The sequence below is a fragment of the Lissotriton vulgaris genome, chromosome 7, assembly GCF_964263255.1.
Source record: "Lissotriton vulgaris chromosome 7, aLisVul1.2, whole genome shotgun sequence".
Taxonomy (NCBI): domain Eukaryota; kingdom Metazoa; phylum Chordata; class Amphibia; order Caudata; family Salamandridae; genus Lissotriton; species Lissotriton vulgaris.
This window is the reverse complement of record NC_141695.1, coordinates 1,194,833,016-1,194,848,395: the sequence shown is the minus strand read 5'-3', so window position 1 is coordinate 1,194,848,395 and position 15,380 is coordinate 1,194,833,016. Positions and strand designations below refer to the sequence as shown.

General features: G+C 48.8%; 1 protein-coding gene across 1 annotated transcript; it reads left to right on the top strand.

Moving 5' to 3' along the window:
- The first annotated feature begins 347 nt into the window (after positions 1-347).
- On the top strand, positions 348-7,561 carry MYL11 (myosin light chain 11). The gene is made up of 7 exons (XM_086931686.1): positions 348-460; positions 2,449-2,544; positions 4,800-4,875; positions 5,683-5,787; positions 5,898-5,976; positions 6,345-6,393; positions 7,079-7,561. Exons 1-7 carry the CDS (start codon positions 458-460, stop codon positions 7,181-7,183), a joined length of 513 nt encoding a protein of 170 aa, XP_086787812.1. The 5' UTR covers positions 348-457; the 3' UTR covers positions 7,184-7,561.
- Positions 7,562-15,380: the final 7,819 nt, after the last annotated feature.

The window sequence follows — 15,380 nt, the reverse complement described above, 5'->3', positions numbered from 1 at the left end:
CCTATTGTTATCGTTCTCCTGGAAAGATTCAGTGTTTTAATTTGACGCAAAGTGTTCCTCTCAGTGCCCACATCCGTGCCAGCGCGTCGTCATGGGGTGTACCCCCGTTGCACCCACACCTGGGCACCAATGGTTTTTGGAGGGGCCCCCGATATGTGCTGAGACGTTGAAGTCCCAGCCCGGCCGCGTGGGCCCGGGTCCCCTCCTTGCCTCTGTGTCCAATAAAGGAGTTCTACGTCTTGCCAGGAGCCGGGGGTCTATTTCGGTGTTGGGAACGCGAGCCCTCCCTCCCTCGCCCTCCCCGAGGGTCCGCGAGCCAAACTTGAAGATGCTGCTAAAGTTAGGGCCCGCATGCTAATGAGGAGCCGGGTATATAAGCCCCGGGCCTGCGGTGGAAGTATGTCACTCGGCAGCCTCCAGTCTTCCAGGAACATCACCCCCCTGCACCAGCTGAGCAATGGTAAGTGTGGAGCGACCACCGTGGGGCTGTGACAGGTGTCCGGGCCTCCGAGGAGGGGTCCGGGCAAGTGGCCGAGGACAGGCCCAAGGGACCTCCGAAGACGTTCACAGGGCTGTCAGAGGGCCTCCCCAGCTCACCGATCACTGGGGCGCCTCACTGGAGTTCGAGGCGCTTTAAGACTGCGGCCAAACTGCGTGGCCTCTGCCCAGCTTCACAAGGACTTCTCCCGCAGGCCGAGGGGCCCTCGCTCCCTCGACAGACTTCAGGGACTGCTGCCCGGGCCTGGGGTCCACCGGGGCCCCCAGCCGTGGAACTTGGAGTGGCAACTCGCTCCACCCGGGGCGCCCAGGGCTGGCACCCTATCGGACTCTGAGGGGTGTCATGGCTGACACATGGGACTTTCGGGCGCTCCTTGGCTAGACTAGAGCTGCTCTCTCGATCCCTGGCAGCTGTCAGTGCAGCCTCTGGGGGATGGAAAATGGAGAACTTTGGCGTGTGCCCAGTGGGGTCTGTCATAATTAGAGTCCTCTACCTAGTGGGGGGGGGGTCAGTCACATCCCTTTAGAAGGGAGCTCCAATCCCCTGCACTGAAGTCGAATCGACTCTCTGTGTCCCATCAGAGCTTCACTTTTCTGTGTCCTTACCCCGTCTCTGCTACCGACTCATTGTTTGATCTTGTACAGCTCCCTTCACCTCACTTTCGCAAAGACGTCCCTCGTCTACAAGTACCCGTAACCCTTGGTCCGCTTCTTTGTAACCAATAGCAACCCCCTCCATTGCATGGGCTTTGCAGGCAGCCCTGTTGTCCTCAAGGGGCGAAGCAGCGCAAATGTGCTATACATGTATCCCTTTACAGTGCTTGTTGGGGTAGAGCAGTCGGAAGTGGGTTCTTTTATAGCTTACCTCTCTTGCCAGTCATATTACAGACGGCCATGGCGTCCCATGAAGGTCAAAAGTAGAGGCCTTGTAGGGTCTGTCTGAAAAGGTGTTAAAGGGGTGGCTGGCAAAAACAGGGGACCAAATCTGTGCAGTGATTTAGGGAACCAGCCCCCCTCTTTAGCAGCTGAATTGGGGGTTGCCACTGCACCCGGTGGCACAGTAATCTGTGCCCCACTAAACGTTGATTCGTATTATATTTGGCCTCTTCTGTCTGCAGACAATCTGCCATGAAATGTCCAAGGTAAGAGCAGGGCAAGACAAAGAGGTGGGGGCAGCTGATGTTAAGTGAATCCCGTGAAAGGAAAACGAAATGGCGGGTAACAAATACGAAAAAAATAGAAAAAATGATGGTAGATAGAATTGAAAAACAAAAAGGAACGGAAGGAAGATTGAAAACGATAAATAAAGGGTGCAAGGATGGAGAACTGGAAGGGTAAATGTTTGGATGGAGAGTTGAAATAAATAATTAGTGAAAGTTTTAAAGGAAGAATGAATGAAAGGTTGGAAAAAAAGGGTGAAGGGCAAATGGAGGTAAGTGTGAAAGAATGGATCGAAGTGCGAAGGTAATCGTCACCGGGTGGAATGATAAAAAGATGTCTAGACGGATGGAAAGACGAAATGATGTATACATAGTCAGATGGGTGGAAAGATGAAAGGGTGGGTTTATGAGTGAAAGGATAATTAATGAATTAGTGAAATGATAAAAAGATGGAACATCAGTGAATTGCTGGAATAACAAAAGGATGAGGTGAAGGATCAAAGAATGGGTAATGGAAGGGTGGGACAACGAAAGGAAAGATAGCTGGGTGTACAGTTGAAGAGAACAATTGTAGCAAGTGTCGGGGTTACTTGCTTCAGGCACTCAGTGCCATTAAATATTTGTTTCAAAGAGGGGGGTATGTATACCTTTTCGGTGCTCCCTTGCTGTAAGGGGCCTCTCGAGTGTCTGCGTTCACTGAGCAGTGATGCCTCGGCGGCAAGGCCTTGCTTGCTCCGAGGGAGTGTGTGCGCCCTCCGGCCCCTCTAACCGCCCTGTCCTCTCTCCCCAGGCACCCGCAAAGAAGGCCAAGAGGAAGGCAGCAGAAGGCGGCTCCTCCAACGTCTTCTCCATGTTCGACCAAACCCAGATCCAGGAGTTTAAGGAGGTGAGTGCGCCTTGAAGAGCGAGCCACATCTTTTCCATCCGATGCTGGAGTACAGGGCAGCCGCATATTTCCTCCCAGTTTAGAGCCTCCGAAGGCCATCCCTACAGCCTTCAATGACCTTTCAGGGACCAGTTTACTTATGTCACATAGGCAGGGCCAGTGAAATTATATGACAGGGAACGACCACATTATGCGGCAGGGCTCACTTATTGTGCGGCAAGAAAAGGCAAATTATGTGGCATAGCGAGGCACATTTTGTGATAGGATAACCTCTTTGTAAGTAATTTTTACACATCAACACTATTTTAGCAAAGGTTTCACCTCATTAGTAGAAGTCTGACTCCCAAATAGAGCAAAAAGCAACAGAAAGATTAGCAGGCAACCTTTGTTGCGATGGGCCTTCTGTAGCTAAAATCATTTTTGTTAAAATCTGCTGAATATTCACCAAATGATGGATAATGTGGCAACTACAGTAAATCCATAGTCATGCGGAAAACACCCAACGCTTGCCTAATTCCTGTGGCCCTGCCCATAGGCCTGACTGGGAGCAAGGTCAGAGGCAGGTGATCAGGTTAGGATGGGGGCATTCTATTATTCCAGTATGGATGTGGGGTGAAAAAAAAACCATAGTCTCTAGCTACCCCAAAACCCTGGACATTTCTCTCATTAGGTTATCAAAATCATCTGATATGAACATCACTTCCCACTCCTAAAGGTTACAGTAGGGGGCAGAAGCAAGGCGGGAGGCATTCTGGACACTCTCACTTCAAAGGACAGAATCACCTTGGGGGGGGGGGGGGCTGTGGGACATGCATGGACCGCACACATCCACTGACCCACTCAATGCAGCCACTCCTCACTCACTGACTGACTTCACCGAATTCTATGCTCCCTAGCCCACTTACTCACATCCGCCCAGTCCTTTGCATAAGCAATTTACACTTTAAGATGTGCGGGCTTGTCCTCGCCAGTGGAATGGCCGTGGCAGCCCACGGCGGCTCCAGAGTGATGACGCGCTAACCCACAACTCAGGATGTTCCATGTAAGATGTTAACATCTTTCCCAGTCCTATTGTCTGTTTTTGTTGCACTTTGCATTATGGTACTTGTAGTCTTGCATGTATAATGCAGATTAAAAACACACAGGGCCGATTGAGCAATTCCCACCTGAAAAGGGACATACCGACATCTCTATTTCTCCTGCCCAGCGTCTCCCAGAGAGGGGCGTGGCGTAGACACATGCAACACTCCAGAGTTGGGAAGTGACAGAGGTGTCTCCTCAGGCATGCCCACCTGTGGGTGAGCTCAGGGGACGGATATAAGGGGCAGCGCATGCCAAGACAGACAGCAACCAACCAGCGCTCGTGCAAGGGCATTCCTTCCATCAGCAGAACACGAGGAGGGGGCGAGGGTGGGCAGCTGTCGGACTCGAGGGGGGGTGGCAGACAGCTGACTGGAGCATTGAATTACACCCCAAGACTCCTTAAACAGAAACGCAGCTAACCCAGAGGCCCAGAATATCCTGGGATCAGGTGACCCCGCCCAAAGGGGCTGACACACCACCCACCTCGCACCGCATAACCTCCACAGACAAGAACATTAGGCACTGCCACTACTACCACATAAGGACACGCAGAAACAAGCTACACACACACACCCAAACAAGAACACAAAAAAGAAACAAGAAACATGACCATGAAGACTCATATGGCGATAACAGGCACATAGGTTCAACACCACACACATAAAAAGATTGCTTGATGCAGACACAAGTAATCCGCATACACTCACACAGCAACTATATGCACAAAAGCGCCATCTGTGCATTGAGATTCAGGAATAGACAAACACAACTGAGATCTTTATACAACCCTTACAAGCACAGGTGTAACAAGACCAGAAAGGGCTTCCACGGTGCAGTTGTGAATTGCGTTATTCCCATGGGTCTACCCGGAGTCCCTAGGGACAGAACACCCCAACAGTGCTGCTCCCACTGCGATAGGCCTCTTGGAAGAAGATACCCCTTCATTATGATACCCCTACCTATCGATGGTGCTTCTAACGACTTATATATTCCCAGGTTCTTTCCATTAGATCCTTCCATTAAAGGTGATTTCCACACCAAACTGATTGTGTTCAATAACTGTGCCATGTTCTATACACCCCATTCTGCTGGCCCATGCAATGCTGTGGTGTTTTGTCCTCCCAATGATGGCGCGCCCGTTAACACTTCCTTCTGCCTCGCTTCCCCTCCAGGCCTTCACCGTCATTGACCAGAACAGGGATGGCATCATCGACAAGGAAGACCTGAGGGACACCTTCGCCGCCATGGGTGAGTGCGCCTGCCCCTTCTCTGAATATAACGAGGTGGGGGGGAACAGGCTTAGTGTCATCATATGTCACCCCATTTCCAGAATCGCATTAGTCTGCAGCACACCATTTTCTAAGTAAGTATTTCTGGTACCTCAGCAAAAAAATCCTCAGAGGGCTTCAATGTGGCCCCACCCACAATTTCCCTGAGTGCATGGGGGTGGGGGAATTCTCCGTGCGCCCACCCGATCCTGAAGCCAGATCTAAGAGTAGCCCTTCGGCACCTGCTGTGGTGCAGGCCTTCAAACCTTCCAGGGTGGCTGGGCAAACCCACTGGTACCATAGATGTACCTGCTGGCCGATGGTCAGTAACACTTGAGCATTGCACCATGGGATACCCCTTACCTCCGATCACGGCCAGTTACGTGCACGACTACCATAAATGCGTCAGCTGGCTTGTACCATTGGGGCATAGCACTTGGGGGGGGGGGGGGGGGGGCTTTGTTGTGGACAGTGCTTTAATTGGACATATAGAGGGTACTCCCTATTCAGAGCACGCCTGCTTCCGAGAAGTGCCGGTACGCTCATATTAAATATATTAAAGCAGTGCTGAGAAGTGCATGCCCCCTCCCTTTCAAATGAAAGAAGCACAGGAGTTCCGTACCGGACAGCACCGGCCCATTTAAAGCCCTGGTTGAAGCCCAGCTCCTTCCTCGCCCGGGGAGTCTGGAGCAGGTAGTTTGCGCCCGAAGGTGTGGCCCTGCACACCATACAGCCGAGGGGCCGGTGCCCCACCCTCAGCTCACCTTGCCTCTCCCTCCCCCCACAGGCCGCCTGAACGTGAAGAATGAGGAACTGGACGAGATGGTCAAGGAGGCCAGCGGCCCCATCAACTTCACCGTCTTCCTCACCATGTTCGGCGAGAAGCTGAAGGGTAAGTCTGACCCCTGACCCCGGTGGGGGCCTTCAATTGACCACTGTTGGCACACGGCGCACAGAGCCCGCCGCACGACCCCTCACTGTGTCCCCTGCCTCTCCCCACAGGTGCCGACCCCGAGGACGTCATCACCGGCGCGTTCAAGGTCCTTGACCCCGAGGGCAAGGGCAGCATCAAGAAGCAGTTGTAAGTATCGTGCCCTCCTTCTCGCTTTACCCCCCGGGGGGCAACCCTCCTCATACAACCCCCTGCCCCTACATCTCTCCTACTCACTCCGCACGTGCGCCCCCTCCTCATTTCTTGGTTCCTCTGTCTCCCACTTTTCCCTCCTCTCCCACTGCCTTAGTCTACCCACCAATACCCATCCCTGCCTGCACCACCAACCCCCGCCTCACCCATGTCTCTCTTCAGTCCTTACCTGCATTTCCCTACTTAACCCCCTTCTCCGCCTCTACAGCGGCCCTCCTTCCACCCCGTCTCCTCTGGTGTTACTTCACCCCGTTCTTTACAGCCTCCTCTCACCTTCTCTTTCTCTGTCCTCTTCTCTCCCACAGTCTGGAGGAGCTGCTGACCACCCAGTGTGACAGATTCACCCCAGAAGAGGTGAGTTGATCCTTTTGTGTTTCGTTGACGCTATAACCACTTGCACACGCCTGTAGGGTCCACCCAGGCGCCCACCCTCTGATCACAACAGAGAGGCGCGAATAGAGTGAACTCCCACAATGAAGGATGTAACGAAGTGTAGAGAGTAACCTTGGATTGAACTTCTTACACGAAGGTGTAATGTCAAAGTCCCTCAGATGCATAGAAGAGTACATCTGCAGCCTCTTCAACAGCAGGAATATCCCCCAAAATTAATACACAATATAGCGCTTAGGCAGCAGAACTATCCCTCAAAACAGACATATCTTGCAGCCTTTAGACAGCGGAGCTATCCGTCAGAATAGACAGCATTTAAGACCCTTACATGTCAGAGCTATCCCTCTTACAGCAGAGCTATCTCTCTAGATACCCGGCTCTTAAAGTCGTTAGACAACCTTTCAGCATCAACCTCTTACGCAGGCCTTAGATAGGCGGCCTGTTCTTCAGGACACACAGGTTGTACAAACAGCAGAGCTATTATCCATTGGGATGCAGGAGTTTTTGAACCCTTACACTGCAGGTGCTTTAGCTCTTAGAAATCCAGTCTCGTGCTTCACGGCGCTACAGCCATGGCTCCCCGAGTGTATTTACAGTACCACACCATGGACCACTGTGCCCTTCCTAATCACCTCTCTCATCCCCACAGATCAAGAACATGTGGACCGCATTCCCCCCTGATGTCGCTGGCAACGTGGACTACAAGAACATCTGCTACGTCATCACCCACGGAGAGGACAAGGACCAGGAGTAAAGCACCCTTCCAGACCTGCCCGGGGGGCGAGGCCGGCCCGCCACCGCCACCGGCCCCGCGCCGGCCACCTCGCCCCCGCTTCCGTTCCCTGTACCATAATTTATATTTTTGTTTGTTTTATAAACGTACAAAAAACTCTGAGAAAAAGACCCATGTTCTTATTTTGGGGGGTGGGTGTGGATCGGAGGGGTGAGGGGAGTCCTGGAAAGGGGGTGCACGAAAACGTCGGTGCCCCCACCGCCCTCCACCTGTGCCCGTCTCTGCCACACCACAGCACTGAAGTCTTAAGGAATACGAACAGGCGAGGACTCCGGAAACCACCGCTAGGGGGCTCAGCTCGTGCTCAATAAACCGAGACCACGTCTTCTTTGTACTCTCTCTCTGTCTCCGCTATGTCTTTTCAGGGCGGGGCGGGTGGGCATGGGAGGGGCGAAGGGCGGGAGGAGGAGAAGCAAGGTTCACATCCGGAGGCACCTGGTCCTTCCGGCCATTGGCACCAAATCAAAAGGGATCATGGCTGCGCAGCTCTCAAAAGCGGACAGACACAGGTCTCACAGAAGCCCACAAGCTGTCACCGGCTTCCAAGTCAGGATTAATGTTTCCCGGTCGCCTTCAGTATCCACTGCTCCCTGTGCCATTTGGTTGCGTTCTTTTAACTTATGGCCATCTTTAATAAACTCACTGGTGTCACATTCCCACTGTGACCCTCATTCCCTCCTTGCTATCCAGGGCTCCCTCTGTCCTTGGTTTTGCTCCTCCCATGTATGCTTCCGGTGCCCCTCGACCACTTTATGGCGCCGCTATACCCATTACTCTACACTCAACCCTACACCTACCATCTGCATCAACTCCTGCACCCAACCCTCAGTGCTCCTCACTCACATCTTCCATATGCCCATTCTGTTGCTTAGTCACTCCTTTCTACCGTGTCCCTTCCCTGTAGCCACTTGATACACTCCCCTCTTAACTCTTTCTCCCTGGCACTGCAATCCCTCTTGTAATCTTCACTCTCAATCTCGGGCGTCCTCTCCAGCCAACTCACTCTCAAGTGACGCTTCAAACCACTTCCGAACCGCCACCTTCCCGGTGGCCTAGCAAAGGGGCCATCGCCCCATAACACAAGCAAATAAACGTGTCCTCTTTACCCCACGGTTGGTATTATAGGATAGCCCAAATTCGAGTGCAGTGAGAACAACCCCAAACCTGGACGCTGGTGCAACTGCAGCTGCTGCACTTATTACAGACATGTCCCCGGTAAAAGGTCTCCACCTTCCTAGTTCTACCTCTTTTGTCCCTTCCACCCATCTGTCCTCTCATCCTCTTCTGCACTTGCACTCTTCCTCCTCCCTATCCACTTCCACTGTTTCTTCCCCCTTCCTTCTCGCTCATCTTTGTCCTTCCTCCTTAGTTGCTAGTGCTTCTCCTCTCCTTGCTTTTCTTCATCCTGTCCTCGTTCCCTCACTTCTCACTAAGCAGCTCTTCTACCTGTGTCCCACCCATCTCCTTCAAGCTCCCCACCCTATACTCTTCCGTCCTTTTGCTTTCACATTTACACATTGTCTTCACTTCCATCTCTTTCCACTCTCCTTCCTCTTTTCTCATTAGCTCCCTCCTAGTCGCCTTCTTTGCTTTTCTTCTTCCTCCTTTCCCTGTCCTCCACCACCTTCGTATGACCAGCTCTATGCATATGGCTTCTCAATGCTAGGTTGCCCAGTGAATGTCTGGGCCTGCCTCTCTCTCCCCCCTCTGTGACAGTGGCTCTTCCCCCAGTCCCGCGAGGAAGAGGCAAAGGTGAGCCCGGGCCCAGAGAGGCACTCGCTTAATACGAGTGGGCAGCCCTTCACTTGAACTGCAGCTGGCGCAAAGACAGCTGGGCCGCTGGACCCAGGTGTCACTGCACTGGCCGAACCACCAATACTATGCCCCTGACCGCCAATCACTCCACCACTCTCAGTGTCTATTACCTGATCACTAAAAGTGTGCCTTTAACGAGCTCCCACAAACTGTTGACAGAAATATTCTCAGGAACTGACCCCCCACCCTCCACGCCCATGCCTGTTCCCTGTGGACATTGACAATTTGCATTCAGATAAACTGCACAAACTTTCTCAATGACTGCACCCCCCTCCAGATACTCTCCTCTTCGTAAATGCCAGCTACCCAAATGTATCCTTTTGAACTCCCTCCGTTTTTGCTCCCTCTCTCTCCAGTCCTTCCCACCCATCCCCTCTCTAGGGAGCCACACCCTACTCAGCCCTTCTGGATCCCGCACCTACCAGCTAGCCTCTCTCCCCATTTCTTCCTCCTACACCGCCTCTCCACTACGCTGGAGCTTACTAACAAACCATTAAAAGTCATATAACGTTCAGGAATCTTCAACCTTGGATTCCACTCGACTCTGTCTCTCTCCCTGGCCTCACACACCCTTTAAGCTTTTTCCTGCATTTTATCTCGATGGGCTTCCACATGTTTCCCCAATGACCACCTCTCGCCCTGACCTCGCCTTCGCCACATCTCCCCCCCCCCCCCACTTCCTTCCAGTTCCTCTGATCCCTCTCTGTAGGCCTCCTTGGTTCCCCTCTTGCAGACCCTGTCATATTGATCTAATCAAGAGTGATGTTTCCCAAAGCACCTACCTTTACTTCACAGCTCTTCTTTGCTCTCCTTAACTGCAGCACTGCAGCTTCCAAAAGCGTCAACACCTCCGTTAACACACTCAACCCCACTCTTGATGTTTTCTGTCCAACTGAGACCTGGGTTAACCACTCCTCTTAGTCCCCCATAGACATCATTGTCCACACAAATTGTTCCACAAGGAAAGATTGAGACGAGGATAATAGGGTCCTGTTGGCTTGCTCCTGCACTACCCTGCTCCATTTAAACGCTTTCTCAAAAATCTGGCCCCTACCAACCTCATCAAGCTGAGACTAGCTTCTATCTACCAACTCTTTGGAAACTCTTTCCTAAACACGCTCTTTGAACTCCTCACCTCCAATCTTCTCTCCTTTGACTCCATCCTTCTGGAGGATTTTGACATGAGATGGAACAAACCTTCTGACCCGATTACTTGTGAATTGACATCTTTCTCTCAGCTAATGATGACCTTCAAGTCCCAATAATCATTTCCACAGCAAAGGCTCCATCCTCGACCTTAGCTTCAAACAAGATGGTGTCCAAACCCTTAATCCAATCACCTTGAAGAGGTCTGTCCATTTCCTTATTCCCCCCAAGCTATATTCCCCCGCTCCCTCCACTGGAGCACAGGCTCAAACCAAGCGTGACCTGCTTGATGCAGGGGTTATCAACTACCGGACGGAGACTGAGAACCACCATCTCCTGTTGCCCCATCCTTTCACTTGACTCATGTGATGCAAATCTCCTCTTTGAAAACATTTAACTCTTCCATTGAAGCTATTGCTGATGACATCAGCCCCTCTCTATAGAACCACCCTACTACATAAAGCCAAGGACTCCAAATGGTTGTCTTCCAGCCTCAGTTTCAAAGACACACTCTGTTAGAAGAGCAGAAAGGCAGAGGAGAATCAAAAAACACTCCAGTCACTTACCCATGTCTAACCCATCGGCTCAGTAAGAGAAGCTGCCTGAAGTCAGAAACTAACCACCCTGACAAAAGACCCAAGAAACACGCTTTATATGTCAAACCAGTGCATCCCCCTTCTGGTCCAGATGCTTCCAGATATAAAAAATGTTTTTGGGACAAAATAACTAAAAGAGATTTTAAAAGAGATCCGAAATTTCCACAATAAGGGCAGAACTCTACAATATCCATCCTACTAATTCCACATGGTACCCTAACACCAAACTGAGCAAACAATGGAATTAATTCTCTCCTATCTCAGCAGACACGCTTCTCGCTGTTGTCTCTGATTGCAAACTCCAGTGATCCAGTTGGCTCTCCATTTCCAAACACCTTGTTTAGGTCTTTTTTCCTCATTGGCCTGTCCTCACAAATTCATCTCTTCAAAATGACATTGAACCAAACTGCCTTAAAGCTGCACATGTTCCATCCTCGACCTTAGCTTCAAACAAGATGGTGTCCAAACCCTTAATCCAATCACCTTGGAGAGGTCTGTCCATTTCCTTATTCCCCCCAAGCTATATCCCCCCGCTCCCTCCACTGGAGCACAGGCTCAAACCAAGCGTGACCTGCTTGATGCAGGGGTTATCAACTACCGGACGGAGACTGAGAACCACCATCTCCTGTTGCCCCATCCTTTCACTTGACTCATGTGATGCAAATCTCCTCTTTGAAAACATTTAACTCTTCCATTGAAGCTATTGCTGATGACATCAGCCCCTCTCTATAGAACCACCCTACTACATAAAGCCAAGGACTCCAAATGGTTGTCTTCCAGCCTCAGTTTCAAAGACACACTCTGTTAGAAGAGCAGAAAGGCAGAGGAGAATCAAAAAACACTCCAGTCACTTACCCATGTCTAACCCATCGGCTCAGTAAGAGAAGCTGCCTGAAGTCAGAAACTAACCACCCTGACAAAAGACCCAAGAAACACGCTTTATATGTCAAACCAGTGCATCCCCCTTCTGGTCCAGATGCTTCCAGATATAAAAAATGTTTTTGGGACAAAATAACTAAAAGAGATTTTAAAAGAGATCCGAAATTTCCACAATAAGGGCAGAACTCTACAATATCCATCCTACTAATTCCACATGGTACCCTAACACCAAACTGAGCAAACAATGGAATTCATTCTCTCCTATCTCAGCAGACACGCTTCTCGCTGTTGTCTCTGATTGCAAACTCCAGTGATCCATTTCCAAACACCTTGTTTAGGTCTTTTTTCCTCATTGGCCTGTCCTCACAAATTCATCTCTTCAAAATGACATTGAACCAAACTGCCTTAAAGCTGCACATGTTCCCCCAACTTCTTAAGAAAGTTAACCATGACCTCTTTCATTGTTCGCCCACGTCACAAGTCTTCCCTTTCTAGCCAATGGTATCAAGAAATATGAATCCTCCCAATTCATTGCACGTACTTATGAAAATAAAAAGGCAAAATGAGTTTGAGGTCCTATAAATTGTATTCCATTGATTTGTCAATTGGAAACCTTCAAGTTTCTCCAATCATATTAATTTCAATGCGGCAAATGTGTAAGTTCTCAACACTATTTGATGATCTTTTCATAAGAGGTGCAATAGATCTTCCGAGAAGGACAAGATGGGAAACATAATGGAAGCATAATCTATTCTCTGTACAGCATGGAAGCTACCTTTGGGATAAAGGTCAGGTTTGGTTTTAACATGATACCCTCTGCCATGTTCCTCAGAAAAGGTGATCTACACAACAATGCCCCAATCCCACCAATTCTTCACGCAGATGGGATTGCCTCTAGATATACCACCCATTTAGTTAGGAACTTCAGTTCCACAGAATTTAAAGGCCCCAAAGGACAATCCTGAAGACATTTAAGTACCAGAATCAAATACTATGGTGGTAGGGAAGGATGTAGAAAGGATCTATTTACAGAAAACCCTTTCAACACGCAAAGTCCAAGATTTGGATAGCTGAGAGTCGTGCAACGCCTGTAGACTGCCTGTTAGTCAACAAACTAGAGCACACTGTCTGGAAGGAAGTGGGTCTCAGGTCACACCTGGAGATTTTAGGCTTAACTGAATGTGTCTGTAAGACCACAAGGTCCATCACTGCCCACAAGGGAAGTCAAGGAAGCCTGGAGACCAGAACAATGGGCCAGGAAGCTGCCAGGAAGATAAAGGCCAAGGGGTGCAGGTATCCCGCCCCTGAAGTTCCCACAGTCCAGGTTGACGGGACACCTGAGGAGGCCACCCCTCAGCTGACCGGGGAGGGGGGGCACTGTCACCTAGGAGACCTACCTGAGCTTGCTAGATGGCAAGTTGATGTTGATCCCTCTATGGCACAGAAAATTTGCCCAAATCAAGAGGGCTTCAGGAAGCAAGTTGAGGCCCAGGCTTTTCATCTATATTTTAGTAGTGAAGCTCTTGTAGATAAACTAGTTATATTTACATATTGTGATAGATAAATAAAGCAGAGACCCATAGCATCTAATCACATAACTTATATAAGAACTATGCAGTGACTTATAAACATGTTGAGCATAGTATAATATATATACATATACACACATATACACATACATATATCTACATATATACATAGCCGCATATACATACATATAACCATAAGTAATATATACATTTTTTAAGCAGCCTAAAGAATATCTATGTTTTAAAAACCATAGTTATGCATATGTGTACAAAGAAATACACATATCTAGATACATAAATATAATCAAATTATAAATGTTTACACATAAAGGGATATGCTATACATTAGTGTTTGAGTATGGCGGTTATGTAGGATAGAGCCAACTCTTGGGTAGTTGTCTGAAGATAAGATAGTTATCCATGGATCTCATGTTTTGGTGTAGTGAATTCTATAGTTTGGGTGCTTGAACAGAGAAAGATATACTACGTATGGTCTTTTTCTTGTATAGTAGGGTTTTGAGGTGAGTGATAAAGGTATTGAGGGCCTTTGCAGATTTATAAAAGCATAACACCCTCCACTTGAAGAGGTTGAGAGTGCAAAACTGAGTCTTGAGGAAATACGGCATTGGGGTGAAAATCAAAGGGAACTAAAGTGTGCCATTGAAGGTTTCACTTAAAATGTCGCAAGTGAGAGTAGTAAGGTTATGAATTTTTTTATTTAAACTGGGGATCAGGGGAATGTCTTATGAATTAGAACATGGTTGGAAAGTGAGGGGTTAATTGTGAGAGTTGAGTAGGACACCAAAGGTCTAATGTGTGTAGCAAAAAAGGTAATGTAGGGGAATTTCCAACCCCAAAAATCCTACTACAAGACAGTCATACTATTTCCCTTGATAAGTGCTCACTGCAATCACCCTTTTCAGCGCTGAAAGTATTCAGGCTGCAGAAAACATACACAAAATTAGCTATCTTGATGACAGCCTGCTCTGTCCTCAGAATAAACATCCATTGGATGATTTGGTTAAAACCTCAAATCACTATACGTAGGAATCAAAATCCCTCCTAAGGGACTTTTATATAGCTTTATAACCCATAAGGGCTGAGTGATAGAAAAACGCTTCTCTTTTCTGCAACAGACAGCTAAAGTGGTTTGTAAGCAAGACCTATAAAGAGGGTAACTTAGCACATTTTGAACAAATAAAACAATGAACAAAATAAACAACCAACATCAAACAAGTTATTATTCATTCATTCATTTGATAACTTTATTTCGGTCATTGACCATAAAAGTGCAAATAAAATACATACAAGCACAGTAATAAAATCCATTGATAAAAGCAGTTTTAAAAGTTATTAAACAGTAAGTTATCTAAAAGAGGGCTGTTGCCCCAGTTAATTCCTTATAACAAAGGTAGTCCTTCTGCGCCAGATACCATGTAGGAAGCGGGAAACTGAAAAAACAATAGGAGGGGAGGTGTCATATGTTAAAACTCTACAAGCCTGTGCGCATTGTTTAAGTCCCAAGTTTCTGCACAACGGTGTCAACCAGTATTTCCGTATTTTACTATACGCCTGGCAGAAGAACAGAACATGCACAATATCTTCTATACTATTATTGCAAGCTGGGCAGGTTCCCGCCCCTGAATCGGCCCATTTAGAAGTCAGTGCCCTAATGGGCAGGCAGCCATGTCTTAGTTGGGTGTACAATTTTCTTGCAAGGGGAGGCTGCACCAAATCTAAAAATTCCTCCCTCTTTGGTGCAATTTTCACCTGCAAGAATTCAGTGGACAGCCTACCCAGAGTTGTCGAACAATATAACACATTAAAGCTGTGATATCTCAGAGAGGCCAACAACTCCGACCTCTGCACCCTCGGGCAACTCTCTTCGGGGGATTCCCACAGTTGAGGCAAACCAATTTGGTAGGAGAGGGCCTTGATGTGAGATAACCAGGGTATATTTTTGTTCTTTATCTGCCCCCAAACTACAGAAAATTCCGCTCTGTAATCTACAAGCTCCGGTACGGACCAGAGCCTTCTCCAGTAGAGCAGGGGTTGTGCGGCTATTAATTCTTTAATGGACTCGAGGCCCAGGTCTAGCCGCAACGGTATGAGAGGGGTGCTTTGGGGTAGGCCCAACAGATTTCTCATAAAGGCCTGCTCAACCTTTAGTAGGCTCAGTGCATTCTTGTGTCC